The sequence below is a fragment of the Felis catus genome, chromosome B1, assembly GCF_018350175.1.
Source record: "Felis catus isolate Fca126 chromosome B1, F.catus_Fca126_mat1.0, whole genome shotgun sequence".
Lineage (NCBI taxonomy): Eukaryota > Metazoa > Chordata > Mammalia > Carnivora > Felidae > Felis > Felis catus.
The window spans coordinates 32576254-32594718 of NC_058371.1; the positions used below are offsets into that span (position 1 = coordinate 32576254).

At 42.8% G+C, this 18465-nt stretch overlaps 2 protein-coding genes across 11 annotated transcripts in view; one reads left to right on the forward strand and one right to left on the reverse strand.

Annotated features, from left to right (window-relative positions):
- Positions 1–14688, reverse strand: part of CDCA2 (cell division cycle associated 2) — a 49853-nt gene extending 35165 nt beyond the window's left edge. For 3 of the 10 annotated variants that reach the window (XM_045055369.1, XM_011281443.4, XM_045055362.1), the window contains exons 1-4: positions 13956–14682; positions 13129–13192; positions 12863–13036; positions 11556–11707 (exon numbers count right to left, since the gene is read on the reverse strand). In XM_045055369.1, coding sequence (XP_044911304.1) covers positions 11556–11707; positions 12863–13036; positions 13129–13192 — 390 coding nt within the window. In that variant the 5' untranslated portion in view covers positions 13956–14682. Of the gene's footprint in view, positions 1–62; positions 220–11555; positions 11708–12862; positions 13037–13128; positions 13193–13652; positions 13860–13955 lie in introns of those variants that run through there. The other 7 variants (XM_045055366.1, XM_045055368.1, XM_045055364.1 and 4 more) reach the window with 7 other exon arrangements.
- Positions 14689–14714: 26 nt separating this feature from the next.
- KCTD9 (potassium channel tetramerization domain containing 9) overlaps positions 14715–18465 on the forward strand; it is a 37842-nt gene continuing 34091 nt past the window's right edge. Inside the window, exon 1 of the mRNA XM_003984680.6 lies at positions 14715–14868. Within this exon, the coding sequence (XP_003984729.1) occupies positions 14821–14868 (48 nt within the window). The 5' untranslated portion in view covers positions 14715–14820. The remainder of the gene's footprint in view (positions 14869–18465) is intronic.

Consider the following 18465-nt stretch of genomic DNA (forward strand, 5'->3'; position numbering starts at 1 on the left):
CATCCGGAGCTTGTAACAATTTACAAATTACACCGACCGGCAAAAGTCAAGTAAAAAATTACCTCCCTTTAAGATATCATATGGAGAAGAATCAGTGAAAAGCTTGAAGCATGTTTGATGGTGAATCTGGTCACACACTTGATTCTATTCCCAGTTAAATACATTCACAAAGCCAACTGTTACACCGTAACAGAATATTTTACATCCCAATATGATTGATGATGTAAAGCCTTTATGACATAAACAACACATAACACTCATACAAAGCTGGCGACCAACCCTTATCTAGGAGATACGGAGAAAATAAAGGGGTTATCCCAAAGTCATACAGTTTGCCTCCAATGGGCTTTTTTTTTTTTTTTCACACTCATAAGTGAACACGGTAAGGGAAGGTTTAATGCCCTCGGAATTTAAAGCACTTTGAAATGCTGCCTAAACAAATGAAAGGTTCCCTAGTTGGAATCATTTTTCTCTATTTCCTGATGGAGAATGAGAATATACAAAGTAAACGAAACATTCAAAATGCACTGCTTCCTTTTTTCATGAATCTTGTCAGGAAACATTCCTCCTGTGTCTCAGATAGTGTTCCAAGGGCTCAGGATACAGGGGAGAAATTATATTCTAGACTGAAATTCTGAAAACATATTAATGTAGTCTCAGGTACAAGAGGTGCTACGGAGAAGATAAAAAAGGAATGTGATGAAGTAAAAGTGCTGCTTTCGGTTGCATCAGGACGGCACTGTATCCCAAGCAGTATCTGAGTTGAAACCAAAACAATGAGAAAGTGCTGGTGGAGGGAAGATACTGGGGGAGAAAGGCATTCCGCAATAAGGAGGTAGAACAAGAACAAAGGCCTTGGGATGGAAGAAATAGGACGCAGCATAGAAAAACCCACCACGCCCAGGAAATGGAGGGAGATGGGGATCTGAGGCTAATGGCGGGCAAGGCTCAGATCAAGGAGGCTTCAAAGAAGGGGTCTGGGTTTAATTCAAGGCATAACAAAGCCATGGGAAGGTTTTAAGCGGCAGAATGAATGATCTGGTTTAATGTATCAGAACCACTCTGAGGGATGGTGGATGCATTAGGGAAAGGGGGAAGTAAGGAGACCAGTTAGGAAGTGGCACTTGGCAATCTAGGCAGGAATCACATTAGGGTTGTGGCAGGGGAGCCGTGGGACAGGTGGAATTACAGAAAGGTCTTTAATAGGCAACCAAAAGGTCGTGATGGGCTGGATGTGGAAGAAAGGAACCAAGGCAGATTGACAGATAGTTGGCCTGAGCCACTGCATGACAGCTTATACTAGGACAGGGAAGTGGGCTGGAGAATCCGGTAGGGAGTGGAACCCTAGAATTTGGCTGTGGCCATGGAATACTTCAAATGCTTATTAAACAACTAAATGAGGATGCTGAATAGGCAAATGGACACCTAGGTCTGGAGTTCTGGGAAGCTCTGGGCCAAAGCTTGACATTTTGGAGCCAACAGCTGATGCTTGAAGCCATGGGAAGGGATTAGGTTACCTAAGGAAGGCAAAGAAAAGGGGGCAGGAGAAAGCCCTGGGGCACGCAAGCATTTTTGAGAGGAAAATTGCAAGAAGGGGTGCAATCAGCACACGAAACACAGAGGGAATGACCAATGCCACAGGAAGAAAATTAGGTCTGTACAGAATCCCAGAAACCAAGTGAAGAAGTGTTTCGAGGAGGGAGCGGTCGAACACATCAAAAGCCGAGGAAAGGGTGAGTAAGACGCAAACTTAGATTTAATCTTTGTCTTGGCAAGGTGTAGGCCATTCGTGCTCAGTAGTGACAAAAGTCTTCTCGACCGAATGGCAGAGACGAAAGTCCGACTGGAGCAGCCAGCAGTAGTAGAGAGGATGGGGCGGCAGGAAGGAGAGAGCAAGACAGGACAGACAACCTGGTCAAGGAGTTTTGCTGTGATGAAGAGGCACAGAAATGGGGTATTATGGAGGTCTAGGAAGAGTTCGAGAGAGAGATTAAGATTTGTTTGTACTCATGGCAAATGACCCAAGAGAAAAGGAGGGAAACGAAACCGGAGAAAAATAAGCTCAGAATGACCTATACGGTCACAGTAACATAACCACTCCAATAGCTACATCACCCAACAATTAGGAAGTTGTAGAGGGCAGAAAGTACGTATGTGCATGTATGATAAAAGGTGCAAGGAAGAAAGAAGGCTGATTCCCCATCATCCACAGTGGGAAGTCAACAGTTAATGCCTTAGCACCGAAAGATTAAGTAGTAGCAATCAGGCAAGAAATTAAAGGCATCCGAATCAGAAACAGGGGTAAAACCGTCACCATGTGCAGACGGCATATTAAATACAGGAAACTAAAGACTCTACCAAAAAACGGTTAGACTAAATGATTTCAGTAAAGCTGTAAGATACAAAACCAACATACAAAAATCTGTTGCGTTTCTATACGCTAAATATGAGCTAGCAGAAACCAAAATTAAGAAACAATTGCATCAGAAAGAATTAAACTAGGAGGAAGTTTAACCACAGGAGTGAAAGACCCATACAATGAAAACAGTAAGAAACTGATGAAAGAAACTGAAGACGCAAATGTGTGTAAAGATATTCTATGCTCATGGATTAGAAGAATTTATATCGTTAAAATGTCCATACTACTGGAAGCATTCAACAGATTCGATGCAATCCCTATCAACATTCCAATGGCATTTACCAAGACATACAACAAACAACCCTGAAATCTGTATGGAATCACAAAAGACCATGAACAGTCAAAGCAATCTTGAGAAGAACAGAGCTGGAAGCATCGTGGTCCAATTTCAAACCATATTACAAAGCAATTGTAATCAAAACAGACATGCAGATCAGTGGAACAGAACAGAGAGCCCAGAAATCTATGTATGTATGGTCAACTAAGAGAAGACAAAAGAGCCAAGAACATCCAATGGGGAAAGAACAGTCTCTTCAAAAAACAGTACGGGGAAAACTGGACAGTCACAGGCAAAAACAATGAAACTGAACCATTATCTTACACCAAACATAAAAATGGACAAAAGACTTAAAAGCCCTGAAAGCACAAAAACCCTAGAAGAAAATAGGTGGTAAGCTCCTTGACAACAGTCTCGACAATGGTTTTTTTGGATCTGACACAGAAAGCAAGACAACAAAGCAAAAATAAGTTAAGTGTTCCCCATCAATCTAAAAATGTTCTGCACAGCAAAGGAAACCAACCATGAAACAAAAAGGCAAGCTACTGGAGAGAAAATATGTGCAAATCACATATCTGACAAAGGGCTACCATAAAAAATTATATATAAAGAACTCACATAACTGAATAGCAAAAAATGTTTAAAAAAGCAATTTTAAAAAGGGGCGGAAAATCTGAATAGACATTTTTCCCAAGAGAAGATACCGATGGTCCAGAGACACATGAAAAAATGCTCCGCATCACTGATCGTCAGGGAAATGCAAATCAAAACCTAATGAACTATCACTTCGCACGTGCTAGAATGGCTATTATCAAAAAGAAATAAGAAGTGGTAGCAACGATGTGAAGAAAAGGGATCGCTGTGCACTTTTGGTGGGAACGGAAATCGTCACAGCCACTATGGATACAGTATGGGGGTTCCTTGAAGGATTAAAAGTAGAACCGCCATATGACCCACTAATTCCACTTTTGAGTATTTATCCAATGAAAATGAAAACACAAACTTGAGGTCACATATGCATCCCCGTGTTCACTGCAGCATTATGTACAATAGCCAAGATATGGACACAACCTAAGTATCCATCAACGAATGAAGAAGACATGGTATGTATACGCAGGATTTTTCAGCCAGAAAAAAAAGAAAATCTTGTCACTTGTGACAACATAGATGGACCCTGAGACCATTATGCTAAGAGAAGTAAGTCAGAGGGGCGCCTGGGTGGCTCAGTTGGTTAAGCTTCCGACTTCAGCTCGGGTCATGATCTCACAGTTCATGAGTTCGAGCCCCACGTTGGGCTCTGTGCTGACAGCTCGGAGCCTGGAGCTGCTTCAGAGTCTGTGTCTTCCTCTCTCTCTGTCCCTTCCCTGCTCACACTCTCTCTCTCTCTCTGTCTCAAAAATAAACAAACAGTAAAAAGATTAAAAAAAAAAAAAAGAAGTAAGTCAGAGAACGACAAATACTGTGTGGAATCTAAAAGTTTAAAAAGAAAGAAAAAAGGAGCTCATAGATACAGAGAAGAGACTGGTGTTACCAGAGGCTACTTGGGAGTAGGCAAAATGGGTGAAGGGAGTTAAAAAAGTACAAACTTCCAGGTATAAAATAAGTAAATCATGGGGGGTGTAATGCAGAACATGGTGACTATAGTGAATAATACTATATTATATACTCAAAGGTTGCTGTAAATCATGGGGGGTGTAATGCAGAACATGGTGACTATAGTGAATAATACTATATTATATACTCAAAGGTTGCTGAGAGTAGATTTTAAGTTCTTATCACACACACGTAAAAATTTGTAACTGTATGGTGATGGACATTAACCAGACTTATAACGGTGATCAATTTGGAACACAGTCGATCCTTGAACAACATGGTTTGTACTGCAAGGGCTCTCTTGTATGTAGATTTTTTTTCAATACATACAATTCTGTAAGTGTATTTTCTCTTCCTTATTTTTTAATAACATTTTCTTTTCTCTAGTTCATAGTACAGTGCATGTAGAATACAAAATATGTGTTAATCCACTGTGTGATCAGTAAGGCTTCCCGTCAACAGTAGGCTATTAATAGTTACAATCTTCCACAGTGTTGGGATCAGTGCCTCTAACCTCCACATTGTTCAAGGGTCAGTTGTGCATAAAATTTAGAATCAGTACATTACACTTCAATTTAAAGGAACTGCAAGGGGAAAAATAAGCCTGTTATTAAGAAATATGAAAGAAAATACCGAAAGCAACAGCTACAAAAGTTGAAAATGAGAGCCTTGGGAACGGAAAAACAGAAAAAGGCAACTGCATACTCTTTTTCTTATAAATAAATCCTAAAATCCTGAGTCTTTAAATAAACCACGTGCGTATGTAGTATTTTTACTTTTGTGAATTTTTAAAACTAAAAAAAAAAAAAGTATCTGCAAGAAAACTTTCGAGTGTTAGGACGCAGATCTAGATTGGGGAAGGATGAGCAGTAGACAGTACAGGTGTGATCAGATCAACAGTCTGGAGGCTTTAATAAGATGAGAGAAGTGTGAAGTAAACTGGAAAGATCAAATGTGGGTCAGAGAGGGAGGTGGGCTGAAAGGTCTTAAAGGTAATACACCAGCAAGGGACCACATGAGGGGATGGCTGATGTAGAGAAGATGGTCGCAGGAGCTATGGAAGTCAAGGATTGGAGACCGCCACGGTGTTGGACGATCATCCATGCGCTTGCTGAAATATTCAAGAATGAAAGCAAGAGTAGTGGAAGAAAGATGGAGCGCCATTTCCCGTCAACATGTAACTTTTCCTTTAAAGTGTTTTCTTTCTAAAACGGAAAGGTGGAGAAAATAAGAGGTGAACTATCTAAGCACACAGGGCCTTACAAAAGTCCTACTAGTACATTTGCAGGACATTTTGGCGAAGTAGAACAAGTAACTAATATTATTTAGGCAGTCGATAAATTTGGGGAACAAGGTGAGAACTCAAAGAGTAGAGTCACCAAAGTTATTTACTACAGAGGCAAACCTCAAAAGGTCAAAGGACAGCACCGATTGTCCATAAAACTGCTCCGGTGAAAAGCCCTTACTTTTAACAATGCTAGATACTAAAACTATATATTCAAGGAAATCTCTTAAGACATACAATCAGATGATACGGGTATGAGGTGTTTTGCTAGATATGCATATGTATATGCGCATACCCATCAGGAAAAAAACAGAAATAAACAGCACATATGGAATGTCAACAAACAATGTCCACTGACTTAGGCCAGAGAAAGCTGAAACTGACAGGGCCTCTTTAGGGAGGGCATTTTGCAAACAGGAAAAAAGCAGACCTGCTTGGAGACCCCTAGAAAGGCTCAGGTATCTAACAGCATCAGAGGATTTCTGAAACCAGGATCAAGGGCAGGACTCCAAACGGGAGCCCTGAAACTCTGTCAGTAGCGCTTGAACCCACAGATCTCTCCACAAATAACAAAGGACCCTTACATTTTGGAGGGAACACAGAAATTTAGGATTCCATGAGGCTGAAGACTCCACAAACAGCTAAGGAGGGTCTGCACTGAAAACAGAGGCTATTCTCAGTGAAGAGTTAGACTTCCAGTCATTTTCTGCACCTGACTTCCAGAGTTCTAGGGCTCAGGTTTATATCCCAAGGAGTTCCTTCCAGAGAAAACAGCTCTGCCAAAAGAGCCATAGGATTCTGACGCTTGGGAGTTCCTCCAACGAAAAAGTGGCCACGTCTACACAGAAATTCACCAGCCACGCACACTGAGCTCCCAGTCAGGTTTTAAAAGTGTGTCACTTTTATTTTTATTTTTTTAATGTTTATTTATTTTTGAGAGAGAGTGAGAGAGAGAGCACGCACGAGTGGTGGGTGAAGGGGCAGAGAAAGTGGGAGACACAGAATCCGAAGCAGGCTCCAGGCTCTGAGCAGTCAGCAGAGCCGGATGCGAGGCTTGAGCTCACGAGCTGTGTGATCATGACCTGAGCTGAAGTCGGTCTCTCAACCGACTGAGCCCCCCAGGTGCCCTAAAGTGTGTCACTTTTAAACATGAATGGAGTCTCGAGAATCATCAGACATCTGAAGACCTGGGCATCAGGCAGGCGGCTGAACTAATCAGGGAGCAAAATGGAAGCTGGAGGAAAAGAGAGCCTGCAAGGGGAGGAAGAAAACATCAATAAAAACACCAAGTCCACAATGAAAGATAGTCCATCTGGAAATTTTAATACCAAGAACAGATCTTCAAATGAAAAAGCAGGCCACACAAAAGACAGAAAATCAAAATACGTGTTGAATGAATAGATGACTAGGATTCTTCAACTCTGTAAGCTAACATACAGTGGAGCAACACCTTCAAAATTTTCATGGAAGATACGTGTCACCTGGATTTCTCTACTAAGACAAAAACCATAATCCAAACATGCTGGTCGAATAAACTTAATTAGATATGCTGAGGCTCCAGAAAAATGAGACAGTAAACCAAGAAAAGAGAAAGATACAAGGTCAAGGAAAATCCAAACAGAAGAGGAAAAGGAAATCACTAAGGATGATGAAAGCAAGTCACAAAGTGACAGCTGTCCAGCAGATCCAGATGACAACCAAGCCCACAGGAGACAGAGGACACCGAGGAACACAGAAAAGAACCCACAGACTCTAAGGTTCACAGATCTGTCAAAGTTTGGGGATGAGATTAGGTAATAACTTCAGACTAAACCAAAAAGTAACAAAAAGTACTTATTAACTAGGGGAAAAACACAAGTTGTGTAAGAAACAGAGCCATAACATACTACACAGCAGTTTGTGAACTATGTCTACATGGTTAAATAATGCACATTAAAGTCTAATTTCAATAAAAATTAGAGTTGTACTGGAAGGCTGGAGAAAGGAGACAGTGTTAGGACAGCTATGGCTAGGATGTGTAAGAGAGCAAAATCCTCATTTTTCACAGAACAAACTACAATGATAGTAAATCTAAAGCATGCCATGTTCCAGGCACAGTTCTAAGTACTTCATTATTAATTTACTCATCCTCATTAAAAACCTTACTATTATCACCCCCATTTTATGTGTGAGAAAACTGAGACAAAGTAAGTAACTTGGGGCACCTGGCTGGCTCAGTCACGTAGAACATGTGGCTTTTGAGCTCAGGTTGTGAGTTTGAGCCCCATATCGGGTGCAGAGATTACTTAAAAATAAAATCTTAAAGAAAAAAAAATTAGGTAACTTGCCAGTTACATAATTAATTATAATTAATAATAAAGCAAATAAAGCAAATTAATAATAAAGCAAAGAATCAAACCTCAGCAAATAGCTCCACAGTCCATGTTGGCATCTACCCGAACAGTTCTCAGAACTCTCTTAAAAACTGAGAACCCCGGGGCGCCTGGGTGGCTCAGTCGGTTAAGCGTCCGACTTCAGCGCAGGTCATGATCTCGCGGTCTGTGAGTTCGAGCCCTGCGTCAGGCTCTGGGCTGCCAGCTCAGAGCCTGGAGCCTGCTTCCAATTCTGTGTCTCCCTCTCTCTCTGCCCCTCCCCCGTTCATGCTCCATCTCTCTCTCTCTCTGTCTCAAAAATAAATATAAACGTTAAAAAAAAAAAATTAAAAAAACTGAGAACACCAAAGACTCTCAGTTCAAGTGCATATCAACGATCGAGTATTTTAACAGCCTTTTCAGAATTGTGGCTATTCCTCCTTTAATGCAACACAAAACTCAACACAGATTTCCTAAAGGTTAGTTGCAATGTCAAATATGAAATCCTATCAATGAAATTTTCATAGTCTGGTTATGTTAAAAATCTGTGAGTCTCTTGCAATTTGAGGGTATATTTTGCATGCACTGGTCATGAGGAAAATACCGGTTCACTTAGTTATGCAGATCTTCCAAATGTTAACACCTTTTATTATTTAATATAAAAAAAAATCACATTCATTAATATCCCCACTGGTCTTATCAGAAAAGTGTAGCTACTGGGAAGTTCTCAAGCTCATGATGCTGAATGCAAGTTTTCCAAAATTCTCATTTTCTCCAGAAAACACTAGTTTTTCATCAGTAAGAAATATTTCAGCTTTTCCTTGAAGTGGCAGGTTTGCTGTTCATTTTTGAGAAAACGTTCACCTTCCCAAGTCTAACAAACCATGATGTCGGTCAGGCATTTTTTTCAAGTAAAGATGATAGACCATAAAAAAAGCAGTCTGAGTTCAGCTCCTAGCTCAAAACAGTTACATATACGAGCTTTTTCAAAACATCCACCAAACTTCTGTATGTCCTTTGGAAGTGCTTGACGCATTCTTCCCATTTCAGCACACAGAATACTCAAGGGTGGAGAATTAATAAAAACTTGTAGTTTTGGGGGCACCTGGGTGGCTCAGTAGGGTAAGCATCCAACTTCGGCTCAGGTCATGATCTCACGATTTGTGGGTTTGAGCCCCTACGTCGAGCTATGTGCTGACAGCTCAGAGCCTGGAGCCTGCTTCATGTTCTGTCTCTGCTCTCTGCCCCTCCCCAGCTCACGCTCCCTTTCTCTCAAAAGTAATCATTAAAAAAAATAAAAAATATGGCACAAAAATAGACACTCAGCTCAATGGAACAGAATAGAGAACCCAGAAATGGACCCACAAACGTATGGCCAACTAATCTTTGACAAAGCAGGAAAGAATATCCAATGGAATAAAGATGGTCTCTTCAGCAAGTGGTGCTGGGAAAACTGGATGGTGACATGCAGAAGAATGAACCTGGGCCACTTTCTCACACCATACACAAAAATAAACTCAAAATGGATGAAAGACCTCAACGTAAGACAGGAAGTCATCAAAATCCTCGAGGAGAAAGCAGGCAAAAACCTCACTGATCTTGGCCGCAGCAACTTCTTACTCAACATGTCGGCGGAAGCAAGGGAAATAAAAGCAAAAATGAACTATTGGGACCTCATCAAAATAAAAAGCTTCTGCACAGCCAAGGAAACAATCAGCAAAACTAAAAGGAAACCGACAGAATGGGAGAAGATATTTGCAAGCGACACATCAGATAAAGGGTTAGTATCCAAAATCTATAGAGAACTTATCAAACTCAACACCCAAAAAACAAAGAATCCAGTGAAGAAATGGGCAAAAGACATGAATAGACACTTCTCCAAAGACATCCAGATGGCCGACACACGAAAAGATGCTCAACATCACCCATCATCAGGGAAATACAAATGAAAACCACCAGGAGATACAACCTCACACCTGTCAGAATGACTAACATTAACAACTCAGGCAACAACAGATGGTGGCGAGGGTGTGGAGAAAGGATCTCTTTTGCATTGTTGGAGGCAATGCCAACTGGTGCAGCCACTCTGGAAAACAGTATCGAGGGGCCTCAAAAAACTAAAAATAGAACTACCCTACGACCCAGCAACTGCACTACTAGGTATTTATCCATGGGATACAGGTGTGCTGTTTCGAAGGGACACATGCACCACGATGTTTATAGCAGCACTATCAACAATAGCCAAAGTATGGAAAGAGCCCAAATGTCCATCAATGGATGAATGGATAAAAAAAGAAGTGGTATATATATACAATGGAGTATTACTCGGCAATCAAAAAGAACGAGGTGTTGCCATTTGCAACTGCGTGGATGGAACTAGAGGGTATCATGCTAAGCAAAGTCAGAGAAAGACAAATATCATATGACTTGACTCATATGAGGACTTTAAGACACACAACAGATGAAGATAAGGGAAGGGAAGCAAAAATAATATAAAAACAGGGAGGGGAACAAAACAGAAGAGACTCTTAAATCTGGAGAACAAACAGAGGGTTGCTGGAGGGGTTGTGGGAGGGGGGATGGGCTAAATGGGTGACGGGCACTAAAGGAATCTACTCCTGAAATCATTGTTGCACCATATGCTAATTCGGATGTACATTAATAAATAAATAAATAAAATAAAAAATAAACATAACTTTCACTGCATCATCACAGATATTAAGCGAACCTGGCATTATCACCTCCTGTGAATGCTTAGCAGGATGGACTAAAATGACAGCTTGGTGCCATCAATTTGACCCACCGTTGCTCCTGCACTGTGAGCACAAACATCAACCTAGTGGAAAAAGGCAAACACCTCACTGCTATCACAAAAAAATGTTTTAACACCTTTGACCTCTTGAATGGGACTCAGGGATCCCCAGGGATCTGCAGATAATCTCTGAGAACCACCGGACTACATAGCCTCATGCATATATAGTGTCCAAACACTGAAAAATAAACAAGTGGTAATATAAGTACATTTTAAAACAGGAAGGCCAGTACCAAAAGAGACAAGTAGTTGTCCTTCCAGAAGGGTAAACCTTAACTGTGTCTTTCATAGTACCTCTTGTACGTTATTTCACTTTTTAGAAATATACATTATTCTGCTAAAAATGTGCAAAAATATCTATATCCTTCCCCATTAGCAGACAAATAAATCTCTCCCTTTCACAAGGTTATCCCCAATATATTTTGTCCCGGGGGGGAACTCTTACCCCTACATGCCAATATGCAGTGATAAAAAAAAAAATTAGACACTTAGAAAGTATTAAATAAAAAAGCTTGAAAAATACTGCCTCACCTCATTATAGAGAAGAACATTAACGGGGGGGGGGGGAATCTGCAAAATAAAACAGCTCACCTAGAAAACCATTTCTATCCGTTTCTAACCTAATTCTTGATGTGCCCATGTTCAACATCCCCATCAATGCTAACTGAATGATCTCTATAAGACACAGACAAAATATTATCTCCCCAGACCCAAAACAGATGAGATGCACAAGGTAGAAACACTGTACAAAAGCTTTGTAACAGAGCAAAACATTCTCCCTGGAAGAACTCATGACAGAACTTGGAAGAATATCATACCAGAAAAGGGGAATTCTGTGTCAAAGATCTCTCCATGTTCTTTAAATTCCGCTGCTGAGCAATGAAACGAATAAGATGGTTTGTTTCAGGGGAGCCCCGAGCACCAATTGTAGAGCGTCGTCTGGATTTTTTCAGGGAGGATGGTGACTTTCCTATAAAGAAAACTCATTAAAATTGGAACAAAACAAGGCAATCATCAGTAATCATGTACTGAATTCCCTGTGATATAGCAGCCTAAGAGAGCAAGATAAACACATTACAAAAATCTAAATAGATAAGGATAGGCGAAATTATTCACACTCGAGCAGTTGGATGGGGATCTGGTTTTGTCTACTGACTTATTCCACACTTCTCAAAGTGTCTGACACATAGAGAGCACTATTAGACAGCTCTGGAATGAATACGTGAACACATTTTAATAGTTGTCATTTTTGTTTCAGATTTCCTGCACACAGGGACGGGTGATGGCTTGCTCTGGACTAAGAACTTCTCATGTTCTGGAATTTGTCAGTCTTCTCCCCAAGAACTGAAAGGAAAGTTCTCCACTTAGGCCAACGTACTCTCACATTCCCACTTCTTCAAGATGATTTATTTCTCGGAGACACCTATCTACCTTGTACACACTACTCTGAATTCTGGCCACATACTGAAGAGGACAAAATAAATCTAGTTTTGTTGTTGTTGTTGTTGTTGTTAAGGCCTATGAATAATGTTAAGAAAGGAATACAGAAAGGCATGTTACCGTGATCTTGTCTAAATCATGTATTACCTAGCTTAGTGCCCTGTGACTTTCCAGCCTTCTGCTACCTTCCATTTCTAAACGCCGTTTTCCAATCTAATCCCATTTCCGTATGTATTTCATCTCCAGCAAAATCAGACCCCACTGGTGAATTTCATTTCTACTCCTACAAGATTAGCCCGAGTCAATTTTCTGTTTGTGCTTTTGAAAGAGGCATTCCCCAATCTTTCTTAATTACTCTTCGACATTCTCTTATTTTTGCCATGCATGAGCATAAAATGTATTACTATAGTCTACGTATTCCTATATCCCATGTGTCGGTTCACATAGTGTTCACAGACATCTTTTCCAGTTTGAGCACAGAGCACACTTCTGAACATTATCAAGCTGGATGCCCTGGGACTCTGATATTCTAATATGCTAAATGCACTGTGCATATTCACAGAAATCTTCCTAATTGAACATTCGCAGGGTCAAAGTAATGACATAGAGAAGATGAACAAAACTAACTTATGTAAGTTATTTTTAAGCTTTAAAAGCACTGCAATAGAATGACACCTTCTCTTACCTGAAGAGTTCTTTACAAAGCTTTCAGGTGTAATTCCCAGTTGCTCTACTGTTACTGTGGAAAAGTCCAAGGGTGACTTAAAAGTATCTGGTGTGCAACCATTAGGAGTCCCTTCAGGCGCATGCTTGTGAGGAGTTACAAGCTTCCCATTTCCCAAAATTAAAGAGGTACTTTCTGAAACAGACAACATATTGTGAGGGCAAAATATGATGAAAACAAATACCTAAACCTTACGTTTCACAAGGAGGCAACAGATCACTACATACCAGCACCAGGAATAGCAGACTCGGTGATTTCAAGAGGCTCGCTGTCTTTTGAGTTGGTATCCATCTAAAAAAAAGGGAGAGAAGAGAAAAATAACCCCATCCCCAATATTAACGTGACTCAATCAAGATCCTCATTCAAGACTGAATTTTAACGCAACCTATACAGGCATGAAACTAGATGCCAAGAACGTATTTTGAGAGCTTTTAAAAAGAGCAAAGGAGGAAACCGCTGTTGGGGAGGAAACCAACAGATCCCACATTAGAAGCCATGGCTTTCCAACCTTGGCAAACATCTGCAACATCTGGGTACCCTGTTAAAAGACACAGCTTTGCAGATTTCCAGAAATTCTAATTAAGTAGGTCCGGCTGGGTTCCAGGAAATCTGAATTTTAGAAAGCACACGGGTGACCCGGCTCAGGTCACAGGAGTGGACACAGGACCACTATCTCCAGAGCAGAAGTACAACACGCTTCTGAAAAGCACGCCCCAAAAACAGCTCTGCTGCACCAGGCTCCTTGCCCTACCTCTCACTCCCGCAGATCGGCTCTCCCAACGGGTTTATTTGAAACGCTCTACCGCAGTTGAGTGTCTTTCAGGTGTTGACGGTTCGCTCGAGAGGGCAACTACCGGCCACCAAGCGGGTCGCCGGGGGCCGACTTGTCCAGGGCGCCAGCACTCCGACGCCCAAGTGCGCTCTCCCTACCCTCTCCACCGCCAGGCCGCACCCGCCGCCCGCCGCCCGATTCAAACCGCTGGCCCCGCCTCCCGGCACTGGCGTTACTCCGCGAATCTCTACGCCGCCGCTGCCCGCACGTGTCCACGCGTACCTCGATCTGCCAGGCCTCTTCCTCGCCGTCCCAGGACCAAGAGCGGCTTCGTGAGCTGGAGAGAAGCCACCACTAGCCGCGGGTGACGCATCGACGAGAGACACCGGCGCCTAACCTGTATCCGCAGGGACTACATTGCGTGAGCGTCTCGCGGAGGAACCCCTCGGTTAGTGCTGGCTCCGCCCCCCGTTTTCCAATTGGATACTGCAAACTTCGAAAAGAATCGTTGGACCAATCCTGGCAGAAGGACGGGCGGCCCTTACCCAATCACTCAGTCCCGACACCAGCCGTTTCGCCCGTGGTTTGAGCGAGTTGAGGGGGGGTGGTGCTACTTGGATGGGTCCCTGCTAGTGCTCCACCTCTTTCCTTCAAACCCCGCCTCCCTATGCAGATGAGCTCTACCTGGTGTTGGGTTTGCGCCTGCTCAGTAACGCTTTGAGCCGCCGTTCGGCTTCAGGTTCAGCTGATTGGCTGATAACCCTTCCCGTCTGCCAGACTGCAACCTCTCTTCCCTCCCTCCACCTGGGCTGGGTTAGTATGAGCCCACCCAATGAAGGGCGATGATTGGTTGAGTTCTGGCCGGCGCTGCCTCCCGATTGGTGGAGCTTAGAGTCAGTCTGGGAAAGGTGGGGGAAGGGTCCCAGGCTGACTGAGGAGCCCAGGGGCGGGGTGGGAAGGAGGACCGGCCAACCCTGGGGTGTGCGACCGAGAGTGCTTGCGAGTGTGTCTCCGTAAGAGAAGGAAGGTGGCGAAGGGAGGAGAGTCCGAGTGGGTGGAGGGAGGGGTAGGGCGGGAGAAGAAGAAGGTGGGAGGAGAGCCAGGTGGGAGGGTGGCGACTCACTCAGGACCCAGTGGGGGCAGCGCGATGAGGCGGGTGACCCTGTTCCTTAACGGCAGCCCCAAGAACGGAAAGGTAAGGGGGTCGGGAGGAGGCGGGCCGGCTGTGGGGGGCTAGGGCAGCGGAGCGCGGAGCGGGCTGGCAGGGCAGAGGGCTGAAGTTGGGGAGAGGGGCTGGGAGGTGGGCGTGCGCCGGGGGTGGGGGCGTCCAGGAGGTGAACGTAGGGTCCCCGCGGCCTCCTCCCAACCCGCGGGATTCCTAGCCCGAGCCTGCCCTTGGGCTTTCCGGCCGTCCTGGGGACCAGCGCAGGTCGGCTTGTGCTTTAGCGTTCCCACGTCCAGGTGTGGGTCCTGGAAAGAGGAGGACTCGGAGGGCGTGGGGAGGGCCGCTGTCACCTGAGCGCTGGGTGCTGATTGATGTTCCTCTTGCCGCCGCCTCCCCGAAGACCCCGCTGCCCCCCACCCCTGGCTATAGAAGGTGCTCGTGGCCACCTTCGTGCTGAGTAATGGTCTGCTCCAGAAAGTGGTGGTTAACAACTAAGGCGGGCACGGAAGCCTGATCAGGTAGAAAGAATAAAAAACAAAAAAAAACCCAAAAACCAAAAAAACGGTTTATCGGTGGATAAATAAGATATTCTTTTAGGTCGAAGAGAAGATTGAAAATTAGGGACATTTTCTTGATGGTTCCTACCTTTCTCTTTTAGGCGCCCCCAAGCCCCGCCGCCGCCGAACTTACTCACTTTTTAATTTCGCCTTATTTTAGTTCCTTAGAGGACCGTCACAGTAGACCAAAATGGATTGATTTGACATCACAAGTTGCTGTGTTAGGCCTTTGTTGAGGGTGTGGTACTAAATATTTTTTTCCAAGGCTGGAGCAAGCCAAAATGAATCCTGTTCCTTCTCAAGCCTCTTGCCCCACCCATGAAAGTTGTTCGGCTTCTTTGGAAAATTTGACTGTTCAAGGCAGACATTTATGATGTGGCTAAGTGACATCTAGAAGTAACTATGCCTTAGAGTCTAAGACGAAGGTAAATTGGCCTCATTGTATTATTTGTCAGAATACAGTACTTTGTTTCCTGCATATTTTGGAAACAGTAAATTTTTAACTAGTGTATTTGTGCCCGGGTATGAAAAATGGCTTTCCCACTACTCCGAAATTTTAAAATAAATCTGCGCTAAAAATCTGAAGTACAGTCTAGTTTGTTGACTATAATTTTGCGTTTATTCTGGTTTAGAGATTTAACACATGAAAACAACTGGCATATATTCAAGTTCTGGAGTTTTCATGAATGTTACTTGCAAATATATTTCACAAGAGTTCTGTTATTTCTGACCATTAACTTTTTATAAACCTGTTTCGTCTGCTGTTAGCTGCTAATAATCTAAAACTTGTTACTGGAAGAATTAGTGTATCCAAACAATTGTAATATGTTCTCAAAAACAGACCTCTGATGGACCTTTTTTTTTTTAATTTTTAATTTTTTTTTTTCAACGTTTATTTATTTTTGGGACAGAGAGACAGAGCATGAACGGGGGAGGGTCAGAGAGAGAGGGAGACACAGAATCGGAAACAGGCTCCAGGCTCTGAGCCATGAGCCCAGAGCCCAACGCGGGGCTCGAACTCACGGACCGCGAGATCGTGACCTAGGTGAAGTCGGACGCTTAACCGACTGCGCCACCCAGGCGCCCCTCTGATGGACCTTTTTCTCCAGCATCTCTGCTTTGTCCCTCCCTGAAAGACAAGATGTTTCAACTCAGCCATAAATATTTAACTATGCTCTAACTCTCCTCTGAAACCACTGAATTTTGTTTTTTCAAAGATCGTCTGTGTTAGTCTTGCCGTGTCTTTTGCAGCTATCTAGTTTTGACTAGGTTAGATTTTTGGATTTAAATTGTATTTATCTTAAAAATATTTTGATAGGGAATCTCAATGGGTTGGAAAAACCACATCTCGAGTAAATAAAGATAAATATGCTTATGTTGGGAAGATCAAACTAGAAAGTACTTGTATAAACTCAATATTAAAAACAAACCATAATCCTTACTACTTAATTGGAAAACATATTCTATGTCAAAGCTCTCCATGTTTCCTTCTCTCTCTCTCTCCCCCCAGCTGATTAAAAAAATACTATAATTCCTCTTATTTGACAAAAGATAGCAGAATAACACGTAACAGCTGGCGTGTTGATGTAAATCAAGCGACTATATTTAGCCAGGATTGGCGTGATCATGACATGATGTTCACGAAAAACATGCTGAAACAGAGCACCCCTGTTAGAGTTTGATTTCCCACCTAGCATTTGGAATATCTGTGTCACTTTCATTATCTCCTTATTTACCTAGCTTCTAGTTTTGCTTCCTGGCCATAGGACTAGTCTGTTTTTTCAAATAAGTTTCCCTTCTATAAAGCTTGTTCAGTGGCTGCCAGACTGGGCCGTAAAGCCCAGGGTTGGAGAGGCCAGGGAGTTACTGTGGGGAGCCACGTCATATGCTACTCTGACTTTTCTGTATACTGAGTCAACAGAAGTGTTAGCTGGTGAATGCTTTGATGTAGTTGTAGAGAGGACATTGCATTCTCTAAGTGCTTTCCAGAGTGAGGTAGTACACCACAGAGGGTGTGCAAGAGGACCCGCTGGTATTTACGAAGAAATGCTATGCTTTCTATTTGTACTTAAAAATATAAAGTCATATTAAAAGTTGGTTTTTCAATCAATAAAGCACACGTGCTTTCAACCACCAAATATCAGGTGGTCTCAAGTCTTCTGAGAGAGGAGAGTGGGTTCATATGTGAAAACCTCCTTCGCTGGTTGGTTCGCTTAGGCATATTGTGATGTACTGAAGCACACATGTGCTGGGTTAAGATGTGTATTAACCAGGTTTTAACTAAATTAACCTTCACCAAAATGCCAAGTGGCTTTTTGTTTTTAAATGTTTACTTATTTGAGGGGCGCCTGGGTGGCTCAGTCGGTTAAGCGTCCGGCTTCAGCTCAGGTCGTGATCTCACGGTTCGTGGGTTCGAGCCCCTCATCGGGCTCTGTGCTGACAGCTCAGAGCCTGGAGCCTGCTTTGGATTCTGTGTCTCGCTCTCTTTCTGCCCCTCTGCTGCTGGTACTCTGTCTCTCTCTGATTCCCAAAGTTACATGTAAAAAAAAATTTTTTTTTAATATAAAAAAAATACATGTTTATTTGAAAGAGAGTGAGAGTGTGTGAGCAGGGAAGAGGCAGAGAGAGGAGAGAGAGAATCCCAGCAGGCTATGCGCTGAAGGCACAGAGCCTCATGCAAGGCTCCATCTCAGGAACTATGAGATCAGGACCTGAGCCAAAAATCAAGAGTCAGTCGCTTAACCAGCTGAGCCACCCAGGCACCCCAAAATGCCAAGTGGCTTTAAAAGATTCCTTCAAAGAAGCAGCAGATTGAAGACTACTAGTTAATGTGGACACAAGTAGCAATGAGAAAATGGTAGAGCAGATATCTCCCAATAGAAACTACGAGATTAAAAAAAAACCAAAAACCGGATCTCTGGATCTGAGAAGTCAAAAAGTGCCGAATTTTAAAGACTGTTTTAAAGTCCCAAATGATAACTACTATTAACAATAAGCCACTCCCTAAGTGTGTATTGTTCGTGGAAACATTAGCCAATGATGAGGTCATCCCCATTAGCAAGATGTTTAA